Source organism: Ovis aries, chromosome 1, assembly GCF_016772045.2.
Source record: "Ovis aries strain OAR_USU_Benz2616 breed Rambouillet chromosome 1, ARS-UI_Ramb_v3.0, whole genome shotgun sequence".
In the NCBI taxonomy this organism is placed as follows: domain Eukaryota; kingdom Metazoa; phylum Chordata; class Mammalia; order Artiodactyla; family Bovidae; genus Ovis; species Ovis aries.
In genome coordinates this window covers 29,287,724-29,311,286 of record NC_056054.1, presented here as the reverse complement: position 1 = coordinate 29,311,286, position 23,563 = coordinate 29,287,724, and the positions used below count along the sequence as shown (strand labels likewise).

Below are 23,563 nucleotides of genomic sequence, written 5' to 3'. Positions count from 1 at the left end.
ACCCTACGCGTGACTGCTTAACGCGCCTCTGGAGGAGGCGCCACCTAAGGAGGAGGGGTGGGGGTTGCAACCTCGCCCCTCGGTGTGGGAGCTACTCCTCAGTTTCCAGGGCCTGGACTTCCGAATCCCGCAGCCCCCGGCAGAGCAGAGCGCAGCAGACCCCTCCGGCACGCTGGTCCCCGTCCACCCCCTCCCAGCGTGTCCAAGAGGAGAAGAGGGTGGAGCGGACAGGCTCCCGCAGCCAATAAAATCAGCGGGTTCCTGGTCCGATCCCCGGCGCGGCTCGCCATTGGTCGCCACCCGGGTCTCGGCCCACCGAACCTTTGCGACCCGAGCCAATCGCTAGACGGCGAGGGGTCCTTAGGCTCGAGGGGAGCCGGCGGCGGGCGGCTGCGAGTGCAAGCAGGCGGGGAGCCGGTGGCGGTGACAAGCGGCGCGAGCCCGCAAACCGCCTCCCCCGTGCGGCGCGCCACCGGCTCCACCATGGAGCCCGCTGTGTCGCTGGCCGTGTGCGCGCTGCTCTTCCTGCTCTGGGTTCGTGTGAAGGGGCTAGAGTTCGTTCTCATCCACCAGCGCTGGGTGTTTGTGTGCCTCTTCCTCCTACCTCTCTCGCTCATCTTCGACATCTACTACTACGTGCGCGCCTGGGTGGTGTTCAAGCTCAGCAGCGCGCCGCGGCTGCACGAACAGCGCGTGCGGGACATCCAGAAGCAGGTGAGCGGCGCTGGGTGGGGCGGGAGCCAGGCGCGAAGTGGTGCGCGGCGCGGAGCAAGGGCTTCCCTGAAGAGGTGCCATTTGAGCGAGATTTGAACTCAAGAGAAATGTGATGGGGGCGGGGGTGCTTCCCAAGAGGGAACGGAGTAAGCAAAGGCGTTGAATAGAACATTGCTCCGACATTTATGGAGTGCCTACTGTGTGCAGAGTACGTGCAGGTTATCAGGAGAGATGTAAAGAATCGTACTCAGGTAGCTCTCACCAGGCCCAGATGATTTCAGAAGAGGAGCCGGGCTTCAAGGAAGTGCCCCTGGCGCTGGTGACTGGGAAGTAGCGGGATTGATCTGGGGAACGTGTGAGCATATGAGGGGAGGGGCGGAAGGTCCAAAAGTCAGTTTGAAGCTAGGTTGCGGGCGGGGGCTTCAGTTTGGAGTTTACTCTGTAGCAAGAAGCTGAACATTTTTCACGTGCTTAGATTAGAGGACTAAAGTGACTAAAGACGGTAGCACCACACCAGGGTGGGGAGCCTCGCAGACCCTGCGCCAGGCGCTCACTCTTAAGGCAGTATCCTTCCCTATGTCAGCGCTCACAGAACCCGTACGCCTGCTGCAGCTCACAGCTGAGCCTCGTCCTTCTGTGCCATCGCCAGAATGGACATCAGGCATGAACACCAGGCCTGGGCAGTTTCTTGGCGCCCTCTGCCCCTCCGTATGTTCCTTTCTTACTGGCCTTGGGTTGCACAGAGCTGCTGTTTCCTGCAGTCACCCTCACCACAGGTGTTGCAGCCTCCATGTTCTGTTTGCTGCTGGCCGAGTGCTGCCAATAAGAGCGTGAAGAAGAATGCGGAGAGCCCCCGCTGAGAGGGATAGACCTTGGACCTGGTGGGAGCAGGCAGCATCTGGAAGCCCTTGGCTCAGGCTGCCATGGATTGTGCTAGTCAGTCACAGCTCCAGAGCCCTTCCTACTTTCCGTCTCGAATGCACCCTGTTTCCTAGTTCTTTCTATGTGCTCAGATTCTCAGTTTCCCTGCTTATCTCCCCTATCAGAATGTGAGCTCCCTGAAGGCAGACTGGTGACTCCTCTCTGTCCAATGAGTCCTGGCCCAAAGCAGCACAGTGAGCACTTCTGAACCTAAGCTAAACCAAAGGGCTTCCCCTGTGGCCCAGTGGTAGAGAATCTTCCTGCAATGCAGAATCGCTGGGTTAGGAAGGTCCCCTGGAGAAGGAAATGGCAACCTGCTCCAGTAATTTTTTCCTGGGGAATCCCATGGACAGAGGAGCCTGGCAGGCTTCAGTCAATCCATGGAGTCACAGAGTTGGACACAACTGAGCGACTAAACAGCAACATTAGGGACAGGAAGACAAGGGGCCTTGCCAGACCAACCCACTGCTGTGGCCCTACCCTGTGCCACGCTCTGTGCCACTGATGTTCATTATTTTTCATCCTCACCGCCTTGCTGATAGGTCTTTGTGGGGGGTTTTTTGCATTTATTTTTTTGGTGGCAGCTTTTCCTGGACTATAAGTTTTCGTTTATTCTGGGGTATCCTTTTCTTTCATGCAGCATCCTCTTCTGGTTGATGAACGATCTGCTGTTTATCAGTAAGGATCATCTCAGTATGGCAGAGAGAGTTATGTACAGGTCGATCTGACCATGAGCTCTGTAAGTCCTGAGCTGCATCTTGAGGCTCAATGACCAGAAAAGCTACATCTAAGTCCTTAAATTCACCATTACTCTCTGCACTTTTGAGCATGTGCAGTAAGGATTCAGGACTCTTTTTTGGGCCACCAACCCTGTGTCCAGCCCCACTGTTTGGCCTGGGCCCACCTACAAGCTCCAGTTGTAACGGCAGAATGCCACACATTGCTTCTGTTGAGTGACACCCTTCAGATACTTGGTGGCTTTTCTGATATGTATACTCTTAATGGCCTGGGCAGTTTCATGGGTGTTCTTAAAGTGAACACAAAGGTTCAAACCTCTTGATTTGCATAATTTTGTGGGGTTTTCTGGGTCAAGTAAATAGTAAACCATTTTCAGAGGTCACCCCTGGCCACTTACCAGGAAAGGGCCACCCTGGAAGATCTTGCACCTGTTCTACAAATGGAGAATATATTGAGACTCAAACTGTGAGTCATGTGCCTAAGATGATATAGCTAGTAAATGGGTCTGGAACCCAGGTCAGCTCAATCTCTGAACCTGAGCTCTGACGTTGCTTCTTTCCCAACCCTTTCCATTCTACCCTGGAGGTCTGGTTCTGTTGCCTCACTCCTGGAAAGTGGTGATAGCTACCTGACGGGTTGCCCAATTCCTGGGCCCTGCCCACCTCTCTCTGGCTTGCTCTGCCATAAGAGCATGGTGCCGCGGGATTACCTCCCTGCCCAAAATCTTGGTTGGCTCCCATCAGGATCCATCCCAACCAGTGTTTCAGACTTGATGAACTCCACATTCCCCTCATGTTCCCGTCCTATCCTCCACCCCCGGTCCCCATTCGTGGCTACATGCAGCTCTCGCAGTGCATCCTGCGCACCTCCAGGTTTGTATTAGCCCTGGGGCTGCAGAGTTGGGCAGGGGCAAAGTCTGCTTGGTCACACCCTGCTCATAGGAGTCCCTGTCTCAGTTACATCCCGCTGTGCGAAACCTCTGCTTCACATGGGACCCTGGCCTCTCTGATCACAGAACAGTTCTTCCCCATGTTGCACTTCCCCATGTTGCCTGATAAGTTTCAATGCAGCCTATTCTAGGACTCTCGATTGCAAGTGACAGAAACTCAGCTCCAACTGGCTTGAGCAAAAGGGGACTTTACTGACCCAGGTCTTGAAAAGTCCAGAAGTAGGACTTGCTGGGCAGTCCAGTGGTTAAGACCCTGCCCTTACTCTGAGTTTCTAATGCAGGGGGCATGAGTTCAACCCCTGGTCTGGGAACTAAGATTCCCACCTGCCACAGGGTCTGGCCAAAAAGAAGAGAGAAAAGTCCAGGAATAAAAGCAGCTCAGACTTCACTAGATCCAGCATCAGTCTCTGTCTTTCCACCCAGCTGTCATTCTTGGCTCTGCTTTGTTCTGAGTTGACTTCATTCTCAGGGAGGCTGTCTCCCTGCAGGGGCCCCAGCAGTGTCTGGCTTATATCCAGCCAGCCTAGCAACTCCAGTAAAGTGAGAGGGCCTCTTCTGGAATCGGTCTTAATTGGCTTAACTTGGATCACAGGCCCGTCCCTGAACTGGTCACTGTGGCCTGGGGGATGGAGTCAGACCTCAGTCATGTGCCCATCTCTGGGGGCAGGGGACAATCAGCATCACCCGGACCAAAGAAAGATGGGACTGTTAGAAGCACATGAAGAGGACACGGATGGTTGCAGGTCACAGCAGCAGATATCCACCTCCCTGCCATTTTCCATCAGCAAGAAGGGTTTGCTTCCTCCCATGTTCCTCCTGAGCTATTTATTCTGTGTGTTTTGTGTTCAGGTCACTTATAGCAGAGCTTTAACCAAAGTTCTTCCTTCCATGTCTGATGGTGAATCTGGCCTCCTTTTCTGGTTCCCTCCCACTCAGAGTGATACATGAGATAACATGCACAGATGCTTAGAACAGGGCTTGGCACATAATCAGCTTCAGTAGGTGTTAGCTGTTACTCCGTTGCCTATTAATATAAGCCCATTTATCCTTTCAGGCCTGAAGTTGGGTAGTCCTGATGGTGAATCTGGGCTTTGCCTTTCAGCAGTTGTGTAATGTTGGGCAAGTTATTTTGCTTCTCATTTTCTTCATATGCACAAGGAGGCGGATCATCCCAAACACCTGGGTTGTTGTAAGAATTAAATGAAGCAAGACACAACAGGTGGCTGGCACAGTGGGGACAGCTTATAGATACCGGGTTGAACAAAAAATGTGTTTGGGTTTACGTGAAAACCTGAACAAACTTTTCAGCCAACCCAATAGTTATCATTTGTGTGGTTGTTATTATTTCCAATATAACACCTGCCCTGAACTTTGCAGTTAGAATAAGTGTTTTCAAAGCACTTTGATCCTGCTTTCCAGCTCTTTCTTCATTTTGCTTTGTGGTGTGGCAACACTTTGACTTTTCTGTCGGCCTCACTAGCCAAGGAGAGTCCAGAGGGTAAGGCCAGTGGGCCTTTCACCATCCCACTCCTCCAGGTGTCTGGAAGGATTCAGGCCTCAGTAAATAATTGCCTACAAGTAAAGGCACTGTTCCCCGCCCCTTCTCCTGAAGGCAGGGCTATAAGCTGTCAGAGGATCCCTGGGGGGGCCAGCTCAGCCTCTGCCCGTGTCTGCAGGTGCGGGAATGGAAGGAGCAGGGCAGCAAGACCTTCATGTGCACGGGGCGGCCTGGCTGGCTCACCGTCTCACTGCGGGTTGGAAAGTACAAGAAGACACACAAAAACATCATGATCAACCTGATGGACATTCTGGAGGTGGACACCAAAAAACAGGTGAGAGAAGTGGCACGGTTCTCGGGCTCTGGGAGTGGATGGGGAACTGCACCCGGTGCAGATGACTCACAGGGAGATAATTTTAGCCACAGGCATCCCAGAGTGAACGGGAACAAGGCCCTTGGTCATCATAGATGGCTCTGCCCACCATTGTCATCCTGCAGAGCCTCACAGCTTTGGCAGAGACTGGTCATAGCCCCCTCTCACAGGTGGGCGGACTGAGAGCTCAGGGCGATTCTGTGATTATCTGCCACTCCACAGGAACACAGGGATGGGGAACTCATGGGCAAGAATGACCCTGTTTACCTCTTCCCAGTAAGGAAGTGTGCTGGTGAAAATGGGACTGTGGAGGTAGCTCAGAGGGTAGGCCTCATTCCAAGCTTTCTGGGGACCCACTTGATAATAGCCTTAAATGTGTGAATCCTCTTTGGTCTATCTAGTATTTCTACTACTTGAACCGGGCTCTCAGAAAAGGGAAATAAAGACAAGAGAAAGAGAGAGATATTATATCACAACTTTATTTTTAATCAAAGACAATATGATATCCAATAGTAGGGAGTTGTTATATATGGTATAGCCACATGATGGCATTTTGTTGTGACGCCTTGTCCAAGTTACTTAATTTCCCTGTGCCTTTTCCTCCCCCTTAACAGCTTTATTGCCATATACTTGACATACAATAAACTGCACATCGAGTTTTTATACATAGAACATGTATCATGTACCCTCTCTCTTTTTTTGTATGGCTTCTTTCACTCAGCATAATTATTCTCAGATTCATCCATGTATCAGAAGTACATTGTTTTATTGCTGTGTAGTATTCCAATCACAGTTTGTTTATCCTTTCACTTATTGATGGACATTTGGGTTGTTTCCAATTTGGGTCTATTACAAGTAAAAGGGTGAAGAACATTTGGATATAGTCCAAATTGTTGTGTGGACATTTGTCCTTTTTTGAGGTAAATACCTGGCAGTGGAGTCACTGGGTCGTATGGTAGGTGTATGGTTAACTTTCTAAGAACCTGTCAAATTATTTTCTAAAGTAGTTGTAACATTTACATCTCCACAAGTGTTCTAGTTGCTCCATATCATTGTAAACTTGGTATAGTTAATTTTAGCCATTCAATTGTAGGTATCTCAGTGTGATTTTTAACTGTTAACGAGTAATGAATGATGTTGGGCATCTCTTCATGTGCATATTTGCTGTTTATATGCCTGTGGTGAAGTACTTGTTCAGGTCTTTTGCTAAAAATTTTTAATTGGGTTGTTTGTTTTCTTACTATATTCTAGAAGCAAGACTTTCATCAGATATACAGTTTGCATATATTTTCCCCTGGTGTTTGGCTTGTCTTTTGAAAACCAGAAGTTGTTTTAATTTTTATAAAGTCCAGTTTAGTAATTTCTTTTATGGATTGTGCTTTTAATGTTTTACTTAAAAAATCTTGCCCTTCTCTATGTCTCAAAGGTTTTCTCTTTGTTTTCTTCCAGAAGTATTATATTTTTAGGGTTTACGCTTAGCACTGTGATTCATTTTGAGTTTGCATTTGATATGAGATATGGGTCCAAAATTTTTTTTTTGCACGTGGATTTCCAATTGTTCCAGCCTCTTGTTGAAAAGACAGCCCTTTCTCCACTGAATTGTGTTTGCACCTTTGCTGACATCAGTTGTCCATATTTTCAGGTATTTTTCTGGACTCTGCTGTTCTGTTGATCTATCTATTTGCCTGTCTGTATGCCAAGAACACATTGTCTTGAATACTATAGCTTTATATTAGTAAGTCCAAAATAATGAGTTGGAACGTATTCCTTCCTTTTCACTTTTCTGGAGGAGCTTGTATAGAATTGGTTTTGTTATTTAAAAGTCAATGGAATTAACCAGCAAAGCCGTCTGAACCTGGAGTTCTCTTTGCAAGCAGGTTTTTAACTACAAATTAAGTTTTTTAAAAATAGATATGGGGCTCTTCAGTTTATTTGTTTCTTCTTGGTGAGCTGTGGCAGTTTGTGTCTGAAGGTATTTGTCCATTTTATTGAGTTGTGTAGTTGATTGACGTAAAGTTATTGTAATATTCCCTTACTGCCTTGTGGACATGTGTAGAATCTGTGATGATGTCATGTCTTTGATTTCTGATACTGATCATTTGTGTCTGCTCCCTTTTCCTCCTTAGCAATCTGACTAGAAGTTAATCAATTTTACCGATCTTCTCAAAGAACCAGCTTTTGGTTTCATTGATTTTTCTCTCTCTCTTTTTTGGGTTTTCTATTTCACTGACTTCTGCTTTGATCTTTGTTAATTTCTTATGCTGACTTTGGGTTTAATTTTACTCTTCTTTGTCTAGTTTTTTAAGATAACAGCTGAGGTCATTGACTTAGACATTTCTTTATGTCTATTATGGATATTTAGTGCTATAAATTTCCCCCTAAGCACTGTTTTAAAGCTGTCCCCAAATCTGATATCTTACCATTTCATTCAATTCAGATTACTTTCTAGTTTCATTTTTGATATCTGCTTTGACCCAGAAGCATGTTATTTAGTCTCCAGATATTTAGGAGTTTTCCAGAGATCTTACTATTACTGATTTCTAATTTAATACAGTTGTCAGAAAACATACTTTATATGATTAAAATGCTTTTTGGCTTACTGAGACTTACTGTATGGGCTAGAATACAGTCTACTTGATAAATGTTCCTGTACCTTTTTTTTGTTTTTGAACCTTTTTTGTTTGTTTTTGAATGTATATTCTGTTTGGGGATGATGTGTACTGTAAGTGTCAATTAGGTCAAGTTCGTTGATAGTGTTGTTCAAGTTTTCTGTATCCTTATGAATTTTCTCTCTACTTATTCTGTCAGTTATTGAAAGGGGGATATTGAAATCTCTGTCTGTGATTATAGATTTGTTTTTATCTCTTGCACTTCTTACAGTTTTACTTATATAATTTGAAGCTCTATTATTAGGTATACAAATGCTTAGGATTTTTATTTACTCTTGATTAATTGATCCCTTTATCATTGTGAAACTACCTTTTTAAAAAAATTTCTTTTATTGGAAGTCTAGTTGTTTACACTGTTGTGTTAATTTCTGCTGTACAGCAAAGTACAGCAGAATATATGTATAAATGTATATGTATATATTCTTTTTCATTGTGACTTATTACAGAATACTGAATATAGTTCCCTGTGCTATACAGTAGGACCTCGTTGTGTATCCATTCTAAAGATAATAGTTTGCATCTGCTAATTCCAAACTCTCAGTCCATCCATCTGCCCTGCCACTCAGTTTGGCAACCACAAGTCTGTCCTCTCTGTCTGTGAGTGTTTTTGTTTCATAGATCAGTATATGTGTGCCATTTTAAAATTTAAAGTATAATTGATTTCCAATGTGTTAATTTCTGCTGTACAACAAAATGATTCAGTTGTGTGTGTCTCTGTGAAAGTGAAGTCACTCAGTCGTGTCCAATTCTTTGAGACCCCATGGACGGTAGCCTACCAGGCTCCTCCATCCATGGGATTTTTCAGGCAAGAGTACTGGAGTGGGTTGCCTTTTCCTTCTCCAGGGGATCTCGCACAATGGTAGGCAGATTCCTAACCACTGGACCACTAGGGAACTTCCGTCTTAATCATTTTTAAGTGAGTCATTCAGTGGCATTAAACCCATGCGACTGTCTTTCAGTCCCCACCACCATCCATTGCCATAACTCTTTTCTTCTTGTAAAACTGAAATTCTCCCCCCATGAAACAATAGCTCCCTAATCGTCCGTCTCCCTAGACCCTGGCAACCACTCTCTACTGTCTGTCTCTATAATTTTGACCACTCCAAGTACCTCATGTAAGTGGACCATACAGTATTTGTCCTTTTATGACTAGCTTTTTTTCCCTAGCAAAATGTCTTCTAGGTTTATTCATGTTATAGCATATTGCAGAATTTTCTTCTTTTTTTAAGGTTGGATAATATTCCATTTTATATCTGTACTACATTTAGCTTATGCATTCGTTCATCCATGGACACTTGGGTTGCTTCTATGTTTTACCTATTGTGAATAATGCTGCTATGCACATGGGTGTAGAGATATCATTTCAAGACCCTGCTTTCAATTATTTTGGGTATAGACCCAGAAGTGGAATTGCTGTCTCACTTGGCAGTTCTATCTTTAATTTTTTAAGGAATGGCTGTACTGTTTTCCACAGTGATTGTACCATTTAACATCCCTACCAAGAGTGCACAAGGGTTTTAATTTTTCTAAATCCTTACCAGCACTTGTAATTTTCTGGTTTTGTTTTGTGCTTAATAATAGCCATCCTAATGGCTATGAGGTTGCCTTCATTTCTGAAAGATATTTTCAGTGGGTCTGGAATTCCAGGTTGTGGGTCTTTTTCCTTCAGTACTTTGAAGATACTCCAGCATCTTCTTACTTGCATTATTTCTAATAAGAAATCTCTCATGCTTTGTGTGTAACATATCTTTTTCCTTTGGCTGCCTTTAAGATTTTCTCTTTGTAACTAGTTTTAAGCAATTATTATGATGTGTCATGGTATAGTTTTCTTCATAATTCTTGTGCTTGGGAGCCATATAATTTTTCATCATATTTGAAAATTCAAGGGTCATTATTTCTTCAAGTAGTTTTTCTTTCTCTTCCTCTCTGCTTTGAGGACTGCTATTACACATAAGTTGGGCCAGTTGACGTTGTTTCATAGCTCAGCTCTGACACGCTATTCATAAAAGTTCCCCACCCCCCACCGTATATTTCATTTTGGACAGTTTCTATTGCTGTGTATTTAAATTCACTGCTCTTCTTCTGCAGTGTCTAATTTGACATCAGTCCTAATCAGTGTATTTTTCATCTCCAACATTGTGGTTTTCATTTCTAGAAGTTTGATTTGGATCTTCATACTGCCTTTTAAATGTCTCTACTTAACTTTTTGAACATAAGGGTTATAGTAATAATTATTTTAATGCCCTTATTTGCTGATTCTAATATCTATCAGTTTGGGGTCTGTTTTTATCAAGACAGATTGATTATTCCCCTCAGGATGGGTTGAATTTTCCTGCCTCTCTGCATGCCTAGTGAACTTTGGATTCTAGACGTCATGGATTTTACCTTATTGGGCACTGGATATTTCTGTACCCCTGAAATCTTCCTGAGCTTTGTTCTGAGATATAGCCAAGTTACTGGGAAAGAGTTTGATCTAGTTGGGTATTGGGTTTTCAGGTAGGGTTGAAGTAGCGTGTAATCTAGGGGCAGTTATTCCCTGCTGCTGAGGCAAGACCCTTAGAAGCACTCTACCTGTTGCCCTAAAGGTTGTAAAGTCTTCCAGTCTGGACTCTGGGAGTGAATAGTATTTCCTACCCTGTGTGAGCCCATGGCTCTGTCACCTTCCAGGCTCTTTCCCTGACCTCAGCCTTGGGTAATTTACTCCTGTGTGCCCATCAGTTCCCAGCGGAATACTCAGTGGGCACTTTGGCAGTCCTTCAGAGTTTTCTCTCAGCAGCTCTCTCCTCCCCAGCACTCTGTCCTGCAGACTCTGCTCACCTTTGTCTTATCGGGCCCTCAACTCAGAGTCCACAGGACTCCCCTTCCTATACTGCCTAACTCCAGGTGGCTAGCTGGGGCAGCCACAGAACTCACCCTGTTGATTTTCTGTCTCTTAGAGATCGTTAACTTCATTGTCTGGTGTTCACTGTGTTGAAAACTCCTGTTTCGTTTATTTTGTCCTTTTTTTCCAGGCAGTAGGGTTAAGCTAGTTCTTTTTGCTCCATCTGGACAGGAAGCAGAAGACCACTTGATGACACGTTCATGTGTCTGTCTTTTTTTTTTAAGTGTAAAAGTTTGTTTGTTTTTATGGTGACACAGGCAAAATTATTCAAGTCAACAAATTTTTAAGGAATTTCACATGGTCTGATTTTTTTCTACTGCCAATCACCTTGGTTCCTCCAATGTCTGAGTCATAATCTTCAAGACAGCCCTTTCAAAAATAATGTTTGCTCAGCCCACAGTTTTCATGTCAGTCAGTCCACAATTCTTTTAGTTGGGCTTCTTTGATCTCCAGTGGAATATGGACACACTTCAGAATTCCCCTACTGCAGTCTCTGTGATCCACTTTCCTCAGGCAGCTTGCCTTCCCTGGTGGTTCAGATGGTAAAGCGTCTATAATACAGGAGACCTGGGTTTGATCCCTGGTTCAGGAAGATCCCCTGGAGAAGGAAATAGCAACCTACTCCAGTACTCTTGCCTGGAAAATCCCATGGACGGAGGAGCCTGGTAAGCTACAGTCCATGGGGTCTCAAAGAGTTGGACACGACTGAGTGACTTCACTTTCACTTTTTGCTTTCCTCAAGCAGCTTATTTTAAGACCATGTTTAAGGTCAGAAGAGATGGATCTGCCTCGAAGGTTATATCAAACTGAACAGTGTAAAAAATTATAGGAATACTGTATCAGTAGAAATACCAGGTTTAACATGAACAGAGCCAAGTAAACCAGTGATGCCAGATACTGAATTAATATTGTACTGTCCTTTGAACAAAAATCATGTTTTCCAGGAGCATTTAATGACAAGGAATGATGTCACAGTATAGAATTAGTTTTTTTAGAAAAAGACAAGTCTATGTTAGAAGTGTGTTTGTGTGTGTGTTGTATTAAAACAAAAAATAGCAATATAGATATGCATGGAAAAATATTGAAAGGAGATATAGTCAGAATAGTAAAATTGATACTTGAAAGAACTAGATTTAATGATTTTTATCTTCTTTGTGTATGCTGTTTCTTTCAAATAAATGAGTATTTCTTCTTCTAGAAGAAAAACTAAGTATTAAGTATAAAGATTAAATTATAAATAAATATACAAGTATAAAAATTAAACCCTAGCAAACCCACTGCCAGAGGCCCCATTCAATGAAGGTAGAGGTTGTGGAATCCTCTAGAAAGAGGCTGTAGAGGCCATACAGGAATCCCCATGGTGATTGTTTGGGAAGGTCTGGGACAACACCTTCTGCAGGCAGAATCCCTCATTCAGCCTGACAGCTTCCTTGTGACCCAGGGTCTCTCTTCTGTGTCGATAGATTGTCCGAGTGGAGCCCTTGGTGACCATGGGTCAGGTGACTGCCCTGCTGACCTCCATTGGCTGGACTCTGCCTGTGCTGCCCGAGCTGGATGACCTCACAGTGGGTAAGCCCTCAGACAGTCCTAGCATCAGAGCTAAGGGACCTCGGCCCACCTTCCGTACCATCTGTGATGGAAGCCACCCTGTCTCAGCTCACTCAGCTCTGAAGTCCGGGTGCACACTGCCTGCCAGCATGTGTCTGAACCCCTCATGTTATCAGACAGCACGTTTCAATCTCTGGTTCAAACCTGCTTCCCTGTAACGTGCACCCATTGTTGCAGTTTTCCCCCTTGGAACACACAGAGCAAGTCTAGTCTCTCCTTCCATAGGATTCCAGGTCCCAGAGCCTTTTCTTCTCCAAGGAAACCCCTTCAGGTCCTTCAGCTGTTTGCAAGGGTTTCCCCCACCCAACCAACCCGCCTTTCATCAAGGTTCCTGTTGACATGAATGTGCCTTAAGTTGGGTCTGGCCAGAGGTGGTGGTGTGTCTCCCACCCACCCCCCACCTTTAAACAAGTCCCCATGCTCACATCTCAGCCCTTCCTCCTCTCTCCTGCTCTCTACATCTGCAGAGATGGGACATCTCTCCTAAGATATGCCAGCCCTGTTGTGCCTCTCTCATGCTGCGAGCATCCCGGGCTGTAGCGAGGCGTCTTTTCCTAGCTCCCCCAACCCCTTCCAGCTCTTCCTGCCTAACACACGTGTCTCTGCAGGAGGACTGATCATGGGCACAGGCATCGAGTCTTCATCCCATAAGTATGGCTTGTTCCAGCACATCTGCACTGCCTATGAGCTGGTCTTGGCTGATGGCAGCTTTGTGCGATGCACACCGGTGAGTTCATGGGTGGGGGATGTCCCCACCAGCCTGCCCTGGGCATTAAGGACCCCTGGGAGGTGGCTCCCCTGGGGGTGCTTCGTTTAAAGTACCCCTGTCCAGTCTAGGTCTGTATTCGTGATAATAACAGATTTCTATAGCCCCTGAGGTGTGCTCAGATACTGTTACAAATGCCTCATGTATATTAAAGCATTTAGGTGTTAAGCCATCTTATGAAGTGGGTACTGATATTAGCTGGGCTTCTCTGGTGGCTCAGTGGTAAAGAATCCTCCTGCCAATGCAGGAGATACAGGTTCTGTTCCTGGATCAGGAAGATCCCCTGGAGAAGGAAATGGCAACCTACTCCAGTATCCTTGCCTGGGAAATCCCATGAACAGAAGAGCCTGATGGGCTATAGTCCATGGAGTTGCAAAAGAGTCAGACACAACTTAGGGACTAAACAACACCAACAACTTTTATTAGCCACTTTCTACAGATAGGAAACCAAAGCACAGAGAGGTTAATAAACTTTCCCCAAATCACATATCTAGTAAATCTCACATGGCTGGGATTCAGTCCCTGCTTATTGGACTCCCATGTCAATGCCCTTAGCTCTCCACGTCACCATACTATCTTGAAGTCAGGCCCAAGCATCAACACTCTATGCCGAGATGAGTTGTAGCGAAAAATAAGAGGGGCTGCTTTGGAGAAAAGAGGCAATTCCACTGCCCAAAGTAGGATGCAAACAGTTAAGGAGCAGCCAGGATCGAAACTTTAAATCAGCTCAGATCTCTCTGAGCATATATGGGGGCCCCTGGGATGGGAGGAACAGTGTGATCCCTTAGAAGCAGATGTTTCCGAGAGTCACTCTGTTGACCTCACAGAGACCAGGGCAGGACTCCAGGCTTGAGAGCTCTGGTCTAAACAAGGTAGACCTCTTTGAGGATTCACAGCAGTTCAGCGCATTTCCCTAAACCCTCGCCTGGGCCCCGCCTTCTAACCTGTTTATCAGCGGAGAGAGGAGGCAGACATTCTTGAATTACTTCCCTGTCCTTGACACAGGTAGTGCCAAGACAGGGATTTAGCCCAGGTCCTGGGTTGTCTGCACCCCACTGCTGATGACGCCCTGTAGTACAGGATCTGGGGGTCAGATGTGCAGCATGAGTCCACTCCGCTTTGCAGATGGAAAACTCAGACCTGTTCTACGCTGTGCCCTGGTCCTGCGGGACTCTGGGCTTCCTGGTGGCTGCTGAGATCCGCATCATCCCTGCCAAGAAGTACATCAAGCTGCGGTTTGAGCCGGTGCACGGCCTGGAGGCCATCTGTGACAAGTTCACCCGCGAGTCCCAGCGACCGGAGAACCACTTCGTGGAAGGGCTGCTCTACTCTCTGGAGGAGGCCGTCATCATGACGGGGGTCATGACGGACGAGGCAGAGCCCAGCAAGGTAGGACAGAAGGAGGACAGCCCGGGCAGGCTGGGAGCAGAGCCAGATCCCCACCCTGACCCTGGCAGCCACCCTTTTCAAGGGTGCGACCTGGGTCAGCCCACCTGGGGTTCAGGCAGCAGCATCAGTAGTTGGCCATCTTTGGCAGTGACCAAAGCATCCACTTCCTCTGTCCCTACCACCTGCCAGGGACAGGCATAATCTTTGATCCTCGCAGAAACCCCGTTTTATAGATGAGGCAACTGAGGTTCCAAGAGGCCATGTTAACTTCCACAAGATGACAAAGTGATTGATCTTATGCTTCAGAATCCAGATTGACACTGTGTAATTTTTTTTTTTTAAGTTTTACTATTTTATCTTTGGCCACACCACCCAACATGCAGGATCTTAGTTCCCTGACCAGGGATTGAACCCATACCCCCGGAAGTAGAAGGGCAGAGTCTTAACCACTGGACCACCAGGGAAGACCCTGCTGTGTATTTTTTAATAGCCATTCTTTGTCCATTGAAAAAGTATTTGTGTCTGATGAGAGGCTTAGAAAGTATACAGAAGTAAAAAGAAAGGCTCCACGCATAAACATGACCCAAGCCAGCTCTTGCTAACCTGTTTGACAGATTTATTTCCTCTCTTTCAATATATAGATTTTTTTAAAGCCTTTACAAAGTCATGTAACAGTGTTGAAATAGTTAAAGTACATCTCTTTACCCAAGCATGCACCCAGAGTGACCCCTTGTAACACTACACTCTTTGAGGCCTGTATGTGTGCATGTGTGTTTGTGCAAACACACGCTCTCGTATTGTCCTGTGATTTCCATTGTTGCCTGCAAATAATTGACCTAACTCATTGCTTCCCAATGAGTATTTTGCTTGAAATGTTTTGCTCTTACAAATAAGATTACATTGAAGATTCTCTCGCATCTATCCTTGGCCTCTTGTACATGCATTTCTGTAGGACTGAGTCCAAGAAAAGGAATTTCTGACCCAGGGGTTTGAACACATTGAATGTTGATAGATAACGACCAGTGGCCCTCCAGAAAAACATGTGTTTCTGTCCACTTCCAGCAGTGCAGTGGTGTGTGAGAATACCTTTCTCCCACATTCTTGCCAGTGCTGGACAGCATCACTCTTTCATTTTTGCCAATCTGATAAGGTTAAAAATAGTAGTTCGTTTTATCTTGCAGTTCTCGGGTACTTTCAACATTACCATTTCTTTGCAGTGTTTCGGTTTGTCTTCAGCTGTGCTCACTGGTATAAAGTTTTTAGTTTTCTGGTTTAGTGTGATAAGCATTTTTGCACGTCAGTTACACTGCCTTCATATTTAATGTCTGCAGAAACATTGCAGTGAGCAAATGCCCTGTCATCTACTTAAACCACTGCCCCATAGTTGGAAATTAAAGTTGCATCCAGTTTTTCATTATTTTAATTAACGTAGCAGTGGACATCTTTCGCCTATAATTTGAGTAATGCCTTAAAGTAGCATCAAATGATAGGCCATCTTAAGGCTCTTAACTGTCCCTATGTACTTAAAGCATTTTAAAATCAAAAGGGGCTCAAAAATCATCTGATACGATTCACTCTCCAAATAAGGCATGAAGGTCCAGAGAGGGAAAGAGGCTTCTCCAAGGACACACAGCAGGCCTGGGACAGATTTAAATTTGGGTCTCTGGCTCCTGGTTGAGTGTTTGTACCCTGATACCTGCTTCTAGAATTTAGCATCATCTGCAAACTTTGATCGAGCACCATTCCTACTAGTGAGACGCTAGTGAGCACTGGAGGATGAGGATCCGGGAGCAGGAACAGGACTTTGGACCCCAAGCACAAACGCTCCGGTGCCCCCGAGTGCTTCCTCTGCCTGAGCTCAGGTTGGGCCAAAGCCCAGGCAGTGTGTCACTCTGAATCTGAACCTAGTCACCTGGCAAGGAGGTCTCATCCAGAGGTTTTCTCTCTTCTGAGACACTCCCCTGGAGACTGCCAGTGGTGATGAGCTGAGGGCAGGGACCAAGGGGAATCACTTCCCATCTCCCCACCAAAAGTCATCTCTTTGATGTGTTAGATGCCTAAAGTTGAGATTGTGTCCAGGGGGTTGCATAGCTTTGAAAATGTTTGAACACTCTGACCAGTTCCCTTCTTCCCCAAGACGACAAGGGTTTCCTCCAGAGGCTTGCCTGGTATCAGTGGCAGAGGGCCTGGGCCTAAGGCCACAGACCTTTGTAAAGTGCGCCTGTGAAAAAGACCCTGATTTCGCATGGGAACTGGGCCGGGGAGAGTGGTGGATGCCAGAGACTTGGGCCCGTGTCATCTGAGGAGCGCGTCTCCCCGACATGCCTGTTCAGCAGGCTGCTCAGGAGTTTGTCCCTGCATGCCAGGCACTGCCCACCCTGTGAGGATGCGGCCCGTCCACCCCGCAGATCCTGAGAGGAGGCGGTCCACACCCATTTTACAGGGGAGGCCCAGAGATAGGAAGTGGCTTGTTATCTGAGTGCTCGGGCTGGTACTGGAGCTCCAGTGGTCTATCGGCTGCCAGTGGGCTGCCATGTGCCCTGGGAGACACGCACCATCCCGGGCTTCTCTGGCGCAAATAGTTCCTGATGAGTCATGAGCACCAGGAGCACCTGTGTCTAGGTACCTCCAAGTCTCGGGTTCATCACGCAGCTGGTGTCACTGCCGTGTATGTGGCCAGGCCCACCTGGGGTTAGGTCAGATTGCTCTGTTCCTGTTGGGTCTGACTCCTCTTTGCATGCACAGGTGGAGGCCAGCCTATGGCGACTTCTGCTTCCATGCTCTGACTGACTTGAACCAACAGGCTCTTTAGCCCATTTGAGCCCAGGCTCAAAGCCTGTGCTTTGTGGCCCTGTTTACTCCCTGCAGAGTGGCCTGTCAACTGAGTGGACCTGCACACAGGGTGATATGTAGATGGGCTGCAAGTGTTGGCTGCCAGAGATGGAAGGCACAGGCTGCCTGGCTCTGGGGTGGAAGGAACTGGCAAGGAGCTGAGGGCGTTGAGAGGGGGCAGGAACTGAATACTGTGCCCCTACTGTGGGCAGTCACTGTGCCTGGCACTTTCTATATTATCTGTTTCAGTCTTTCCAACCATTTTGCCTGTACTGAAAATGAGGCTTGGAGAGGTTAAGTAACCTGCCAGGATCAGCCTAGTGCATCAAAAGTGGAAAAAGCAAACTGGCAAACAGCAGGAACAGGGTAGTCCCATTTCTATAAATCCATGTGTGTGTATGAAAATAAAACCTAATGAACACATATTAGCTTTCAGTAGTTCCCTCTGGAGGGTGAGGCTACAGGGGCATCTCTCTTTCAGGTGACTTATTTCTGCAGTGTCTAAGGTTTTCACCAGGAACGTGTGTTGCTTTTAGAATCAGGAAAAAAAATTAATAGTTGTTTTTCTGTTTTTTTCTTAATAACGCCCACATTCCAGAACCTCCCATTCAAGGTTCTCTGCCATCCAGCCCTGGTGTTCTTTTGCAACAGGGGATGTGCTTGAGTCCTTGCCTTGCCTCTCGCCAGCCTTGTGGCCTCGGGTAGTCTCTTTAACCTTGATGATTCTTTCTCCTGGTTAGTGAGACAGGGACACCTCTTTCGTGGGAGGTTTTGGAGGAGATAATGCATGTCTACAAGGTCATGGAAGGGGTAAAGAATGAACGCATTGGGTGCTGGGGCCTCCTCCCTCATGGCCACTTAGCCCATGCTAGGCTTATTCTCCAGCGACCCTGGCCTTGCTTACTTCTTGCTTCTGTTCCTGTCTTACCCTATCCAATGGTCCCCTCTCCTATGTGGCCTCCACTCTTTGCTTCCTCCTGTCCATTTGCTGAGCCCCAACTGGCTGCTATCTCACCTGCCCCATAAAACTTGGGTGCCTCTCCCACCCCCAGAGAATGGGCCCAAGCATCTGCAGTGTATGTATGTAATTTCTAACAGGCACAAAGATCTCCCACAAAGTATCTATTTTTACTGCCATTTAACATGTGAAGAAACAACCTCAGAGTGACCTGCTCAGTGTCACATAGCTAGTGGGCTACTAGGTGAGGGCCAGGCCTCAGCCACCCAACCTGGAGCCTGTGACCTTTCTGGGTGCCTGCCCTGCCTCTCTCTCTCTGAAAGCATCGACTCACAGTCCCTTTCATGGGTGAATAAGCTAAGGCCCAGAGAAGCTAAGTCACCCCAGGGCACACAGTAGGTAAAGTCCTGAACCATTTAGGACTGAAGAAGACACCAGCTAAACATAAGATTGAGGCTTGGAGATGGCGGGGCTCAATACCAAGAAGCCCGTAGCTTTACAGTGAGCGTCTCCCTCTGATGTTGGCTGTCTGTTGGGGGAATGCCTTGGCCAGAGAATGTGGAGCTTGGTCCAAGGCAGCAGGGAAAGCGTTTTGGTCAGTAAACACTGTCAGCTGGGAGACCCAGTGGGACAGGTGACCCCTACTGTGTTTGTGCCAACACTGGCCTCGTGGGAGGCAGGCAGGGAGGAACATGCCGTGCGGACCACTGCACTGTGGCCGACCTCAGTGGGCATCAGCTCTTCAGTTCTCTCCCTGAGAAGGAGTGGGCTGAGCTCTCGAGACTGTCAGGAGGTCACCATTGGGCCCTGGGCTCACCATTAACCTCCGTGAGCTTCTGCTCTCTCTGCTAGAGAAAGCCCGCTATGCTTAACCTCATCCAGCTTTCAAGAGCCTCCAAGGTGATTAACAGACATGAAAGAGCTCTAAGGAGGCCAGGAGTGCTGAACAGAAGCCAGGCATCTCTTTTACACCCTAGTGGCCTTCGGGGCTTGTCTGCCTTCTGACAGCAGTGCCCTCTGGCATTTCAGCTGAACAGCATTGGCAACTACTACAAGCCGTGGTTCTTCAAGCACGTGGAGAACTACCTGAAGACAAACCGAGAGGGCCTGGAGTACATCCCCTTGCGACACTACTATCACCGCCACACGCGCAGCATCTTCTGGGAGCTCCAGGTGAGGCTCGGATTTCCCAGTAGTCCTGGCTCCTCCTGGCCGGGCCGGCGCGGTTTCCCCGCCCCTGGGGGAGGAGAGTGGCTTTGTCCGCAGGAAGCGGAGCAGCCTTCCACCCAGCAGCGCAGTGCTTGCTTCTGCGGAAAGGCCACCTTCCGTAAAGCAGCAGTTTCCCGGAGTACCAGCCGGAAAGCAGGTCCCCTGGCTGGCTGCTCTGGGGAACTCAGACCTGTCCCATCCTTGAGACACTGTAGCCTGGCCAAGCGGCCAGCCACTGGCCCTGAGAAGGGCCACAGGAAGCGACTGGTCCTGCCTAGGGCTGGGGGTAGCTGTCAGGCGTGTCCTTGACTTGTGGGTAAGAATTTGGTACTGTGCCATGAGAGATGGGGAGCGGTGATATTTTAAATAGCGGGTAAGGGAAGGCCTCTCGCTAGCTGCCTTATGAGCAGAGACCAGCATGGGGAAGACACACCAGGCAGAACTCAAGAGAGTGCTCCAGGCAGAGGAGGAACCAGAGCACGGCTCCTCATTGGGCTGCCTGGGTTGCTGTTTTCCTTTTTTTTTAATTGAAGTGAAAACATAAACTTAACCATTTTAAAGTATGCAATTCAGTATTTTTGGTACATTCATGATATCGTGTGTCTACTGCCTCTATCTAGTTTTAAAATATTCTCATTGCCCTGAAAGGAAGCCCTATACCCATTAAGCAGTTTACTCCCCATTCTTTTTCCCCAGACTCTGTGGCAACCAGTGGTCTGTGTTCCATCTCTATGGGTCTACCTATTCTAGACATTTTATATAAATGGAATCACGCAACACATGGCCTTTTGTGTCTGGCTTGTTCACTAAGGCTGTTCTCAAGGTTTATCCACACTGTAGCATGTATCAGTACATCATTCCTTTGTGTGCCTGAAAAATACCCCATTGTATGGATGAACCACAGTTTGTTTTTCCACTCATCTGCTGGTGGACTTTTGAGTTGTTTCCTCCTATTGGCTTTGTGAATAGCACTGCTGTAAACATTCATGTACACAAATTTGTCTGGATACGACTTTTTGGTTTGGGGGCAGTCTCTGCCCAGAAGTGGGACTGCTGGGTCTGTGTGATAATTCTGTGTCTAACTTGCTGAGGAACTGCCAGACGTTTTCACAGTGGTGAGCCATTTTACATTCCCAGCAGCAGCGTGCAAGTGTTCTGATATCTCTGCATTCTCACCAGTGCCTGTTGTTTTCTGGTGTTTTGCTGTGGCCATCCTAGTGGGTGAGAAGTAGAATCCTGCTGTAATTTTGGTTTGCATTTTCCAAATGACTGATGATGTTGAATATCCTTGCAGTGCCTGTTGGCCATTTGTATATATTTTTTGAAGAACTGTCTATTCAGATCCTTTGCCCAATTTTAATTACATTGTTGATCTTTGTTGTTTTAAGAGTTCTATATATATTCTGGATTATTAGACCTTGATCAAATACATGATTTGCAAATATTTCCCCCCATTCTGTAGGTGGTCTTTCACTGCCTTGATAATGTCTTTTGATTTAATACAAACGTTTTTGATGTTGATGATGTCCAGTTTAGTTTTTCTTGTGTTACTCATGCTTTTGAGTGTCGTATCTGTAAGAATCCGTTGCTAAATCCAGTGGAGATTTAGCATTAATTGTGAAGATTCATTCCTGTGTTATCTTTTAAAAGCTGTATAGTTTTAGCTCTTATATTTATTTATTTATTTATTTATTTTCAGTTTAATAAGCCTTTTTTTTTTCCAGAATAAGGCATATTTACTTCTTTTTTTTTTTTTTTTTTACACAATACTGTATAGATTTTGCCATACATTGACATGAATCCAGCACGGGTGTATATGCATTCCCAAGCATGAACCCCCTCCCACCTCCCTGCCCATAACATCTCTCTGGGTCATCACCATGTACCATCCCCAAGCATTGCTGTATCCTGCGTCGGACATAGACTGGCGATTCGATTCTTAGCTCTTATATTTAGGTTCTTGATCCATTTTAAGTTTTGTATATTTGGTGAGAGGTGGGGGTCCAACTCCATTTGTTTTACATCACAGCAGGATGCAAGTTGTCACAGCAAGCCTGCATGTTTTTAAAAAACAGGAAGAAGGCCCTTTAGCTAGACCCATGGTGGAGAATGAGGTCAAATAGCAGCTAGAGCCTAGATCGTGTAGATGCTTGTAGTTCAGGAGAGGACTTTCTATTTTGCTTTGTGTGATAAGAAAGCCAGTGGAGGACTTTGTACAGAAAAATGACATGACCTGATTTTTGTTTTAAAACAATAGTTTTGACAGCTGCCTGGAGAGCGGATGGGTAGGGTGACTAGAGAGGAAGAGAAGAAGGAAGGATTCTTGCCGGGGTCCAGCCCCGGTGGATCCAGGGAATTCGAAGGGTGGACGGCATTGGCGTGGAAAGACTTGTTTATTTATTAATATAAGATTAGATTAAGAAACCATAGTGTAGTAGGAAGATTAAGTGGAGGAAGAGGGATGAATAGCTTGGTTTACGCGGAAGACCAGTAAAATTCCAGACAAGGAATTTGCACCATCTACGTTGGGCCACCGGCGCTCGCTTGAATATCTAAGGGTGCCTCACCTTAGGTTCCCTTTCGCGCGGGTCTTAACAGCCAGGGCAAGTAAGTAGACTTGGCGGGCCTCCGCGCCCCAGGTGGAGATTCAGCCTGAAATTAAAGAGCGGAGGGAGGGAAACGGAGAGAAGAAGAGAGACAGAGACACGGGGGGAGCCAGATTCCCAAGAAACCAGGCAGAGAGACTAGTTCAAGAAACTGGTCCAATCCTTTATTGTTCAGAAGGCCTTTTATACTTTTGATAAAACATGGAGATCAATGGGTAACACAAAATTATGTAGTGTTCGCAACCCAGACTCTTTCTGTATATCATTTTGTATACAAAAGGTCTCAGGTGATTTACATTATCTTCTGGCCAAGAGGCTTGTTAACACTTTTTGGCTCTCTTCCTTAATGAATGTTAATTTTGTTTCCCCTGAAGTGTTTTTCTTTAATCTGCATCTCCTTAAAGCATTAAAGTTACATGTCTATAGAACAAAGGTGCAGTGGGATATAACAAAGAAGGTACTTAACTCAAAGATCTAATGTTGCTAATACAAGGTCTACTACTTGTTTTTCTGTATACCAACTATATCTACAAATAAAGGATGTGAAAATTTGGCAGCAAGCATTGATTCAACAAATGAAACTTTTAATCAGTCCTATTTTAAAGATTTTGACTCCTCGGAAGCTCCTACATTCCTAGGATGTTTTAAGCTTCCTGTGCCTCCTGCGGTCAGGAGGCCTCAAACAATCACATGTGCAGCTGTATGAGTCCTGCGGGCAGGCTAGAAAGCCATCAGAGGGGTTTTTGGATTGAAACACTCTTTCAAATGCAGAAGACTAAAGCCCTGAATTGACTTTTTCCAGAAAATGTCAAGAGTGGAAAAGCAGAGCACAAAAGCCGGCAGATTTTTGTTGGGGTACATGCTTAGGAATTTCCAGAGGGGCCCCTGAAGTCTGAGCACGCCTTGCGTATGTCAGCTTCCTTCCTCATGACCTTGTCACGGACGGGATTCCTCACACTGGCTCTCGGCAGATTCTGTTGTCTGGAGTGGTAGCAGTGGAGGAGGAAAGCAGTCTCAGATCTGGGAGGTACTGCGAAGATTGAACCAACCAACAGGATTTCCAACAGAGTGTGATTCCAAGGTTAGGGACCCAAGCAACTGGGTGACCTGAGGTGCCATTGACTGCCATGCGCCATGTGGGGGAAGGGTCTGGGAAGGAAAATTAGAAGTTTGGTCTGGGACATGTCAGCGTGAGATGCTTCTCAGACATCCAGGTGGGATGTCAAGTGGGCAGTTGGCCCACATGTCAAATCTTCAAAGGTTGAAGGATCACATACCACTGTGGGTAGCATCAGCAGAGAGATGTTAATTAAAGTCATGGGACTAAACAAGTGAGGGAAGTTAGAGAAGACAAGTCCCACAGCCAAGCCCTACAGGTCAGGGGAGGAGAAACCAGCCAGGAGAGGAGAAAGCGGCATCAGTCGGAAGGAAGGAGAAACCCAGGAGAACTGG

At 46.4% G+C, this 23,563-nt stretch overlaps 1 protein-coding gene and 1 non-coding gene across 2 annotated transcripts in view; one reads left to right on the top strand and one right to left on the bottom strand.

The window, feature by feature from the left end:
• Positions 1–388: 388 nt before the first annotated feature.
• Positions 389–23,563, top strand: part of DHCR24 (24-dehydrocholesterol reductase) — a 33,955-nt gene continuing 10,780 nt past the window's right edge. The window contains exons 1-6 of the mRNA XM_004002011.5: positions 389–714; positions 4,999–5,154; positions 12,207–12,312; positions 12,960–13,078; positions 14,243–14,506; positions 19,326–19,469. Coding sequence (XP_004002060.2) covers positions 484–714; positions 4,999–5,154; positions 12,207–12,312; positions 12,960–13,078; positions 14,243–14,506; positions 19,326–19,469 — 1,020 coding nt within the window. The 5' untranslated portion in view covers positions 389–483. The remainder of the gene's footprint in view (positions 715–4,998; positions 5,155–12,206; positions 12,313–12,959; positions 13,079–14,242; positions 14,507–19,325; positions 19,470–23,563) is intronic.
• Positions 11,576–11,722, bottom strand: LOC114111296 (small nucleolar RNA SNORA8). The gene has a single exon (XR_003587376.1). It is a non-coding gene; the product is annotated as a small nucleolar RNA SNORA8 (small nucleolar RNA).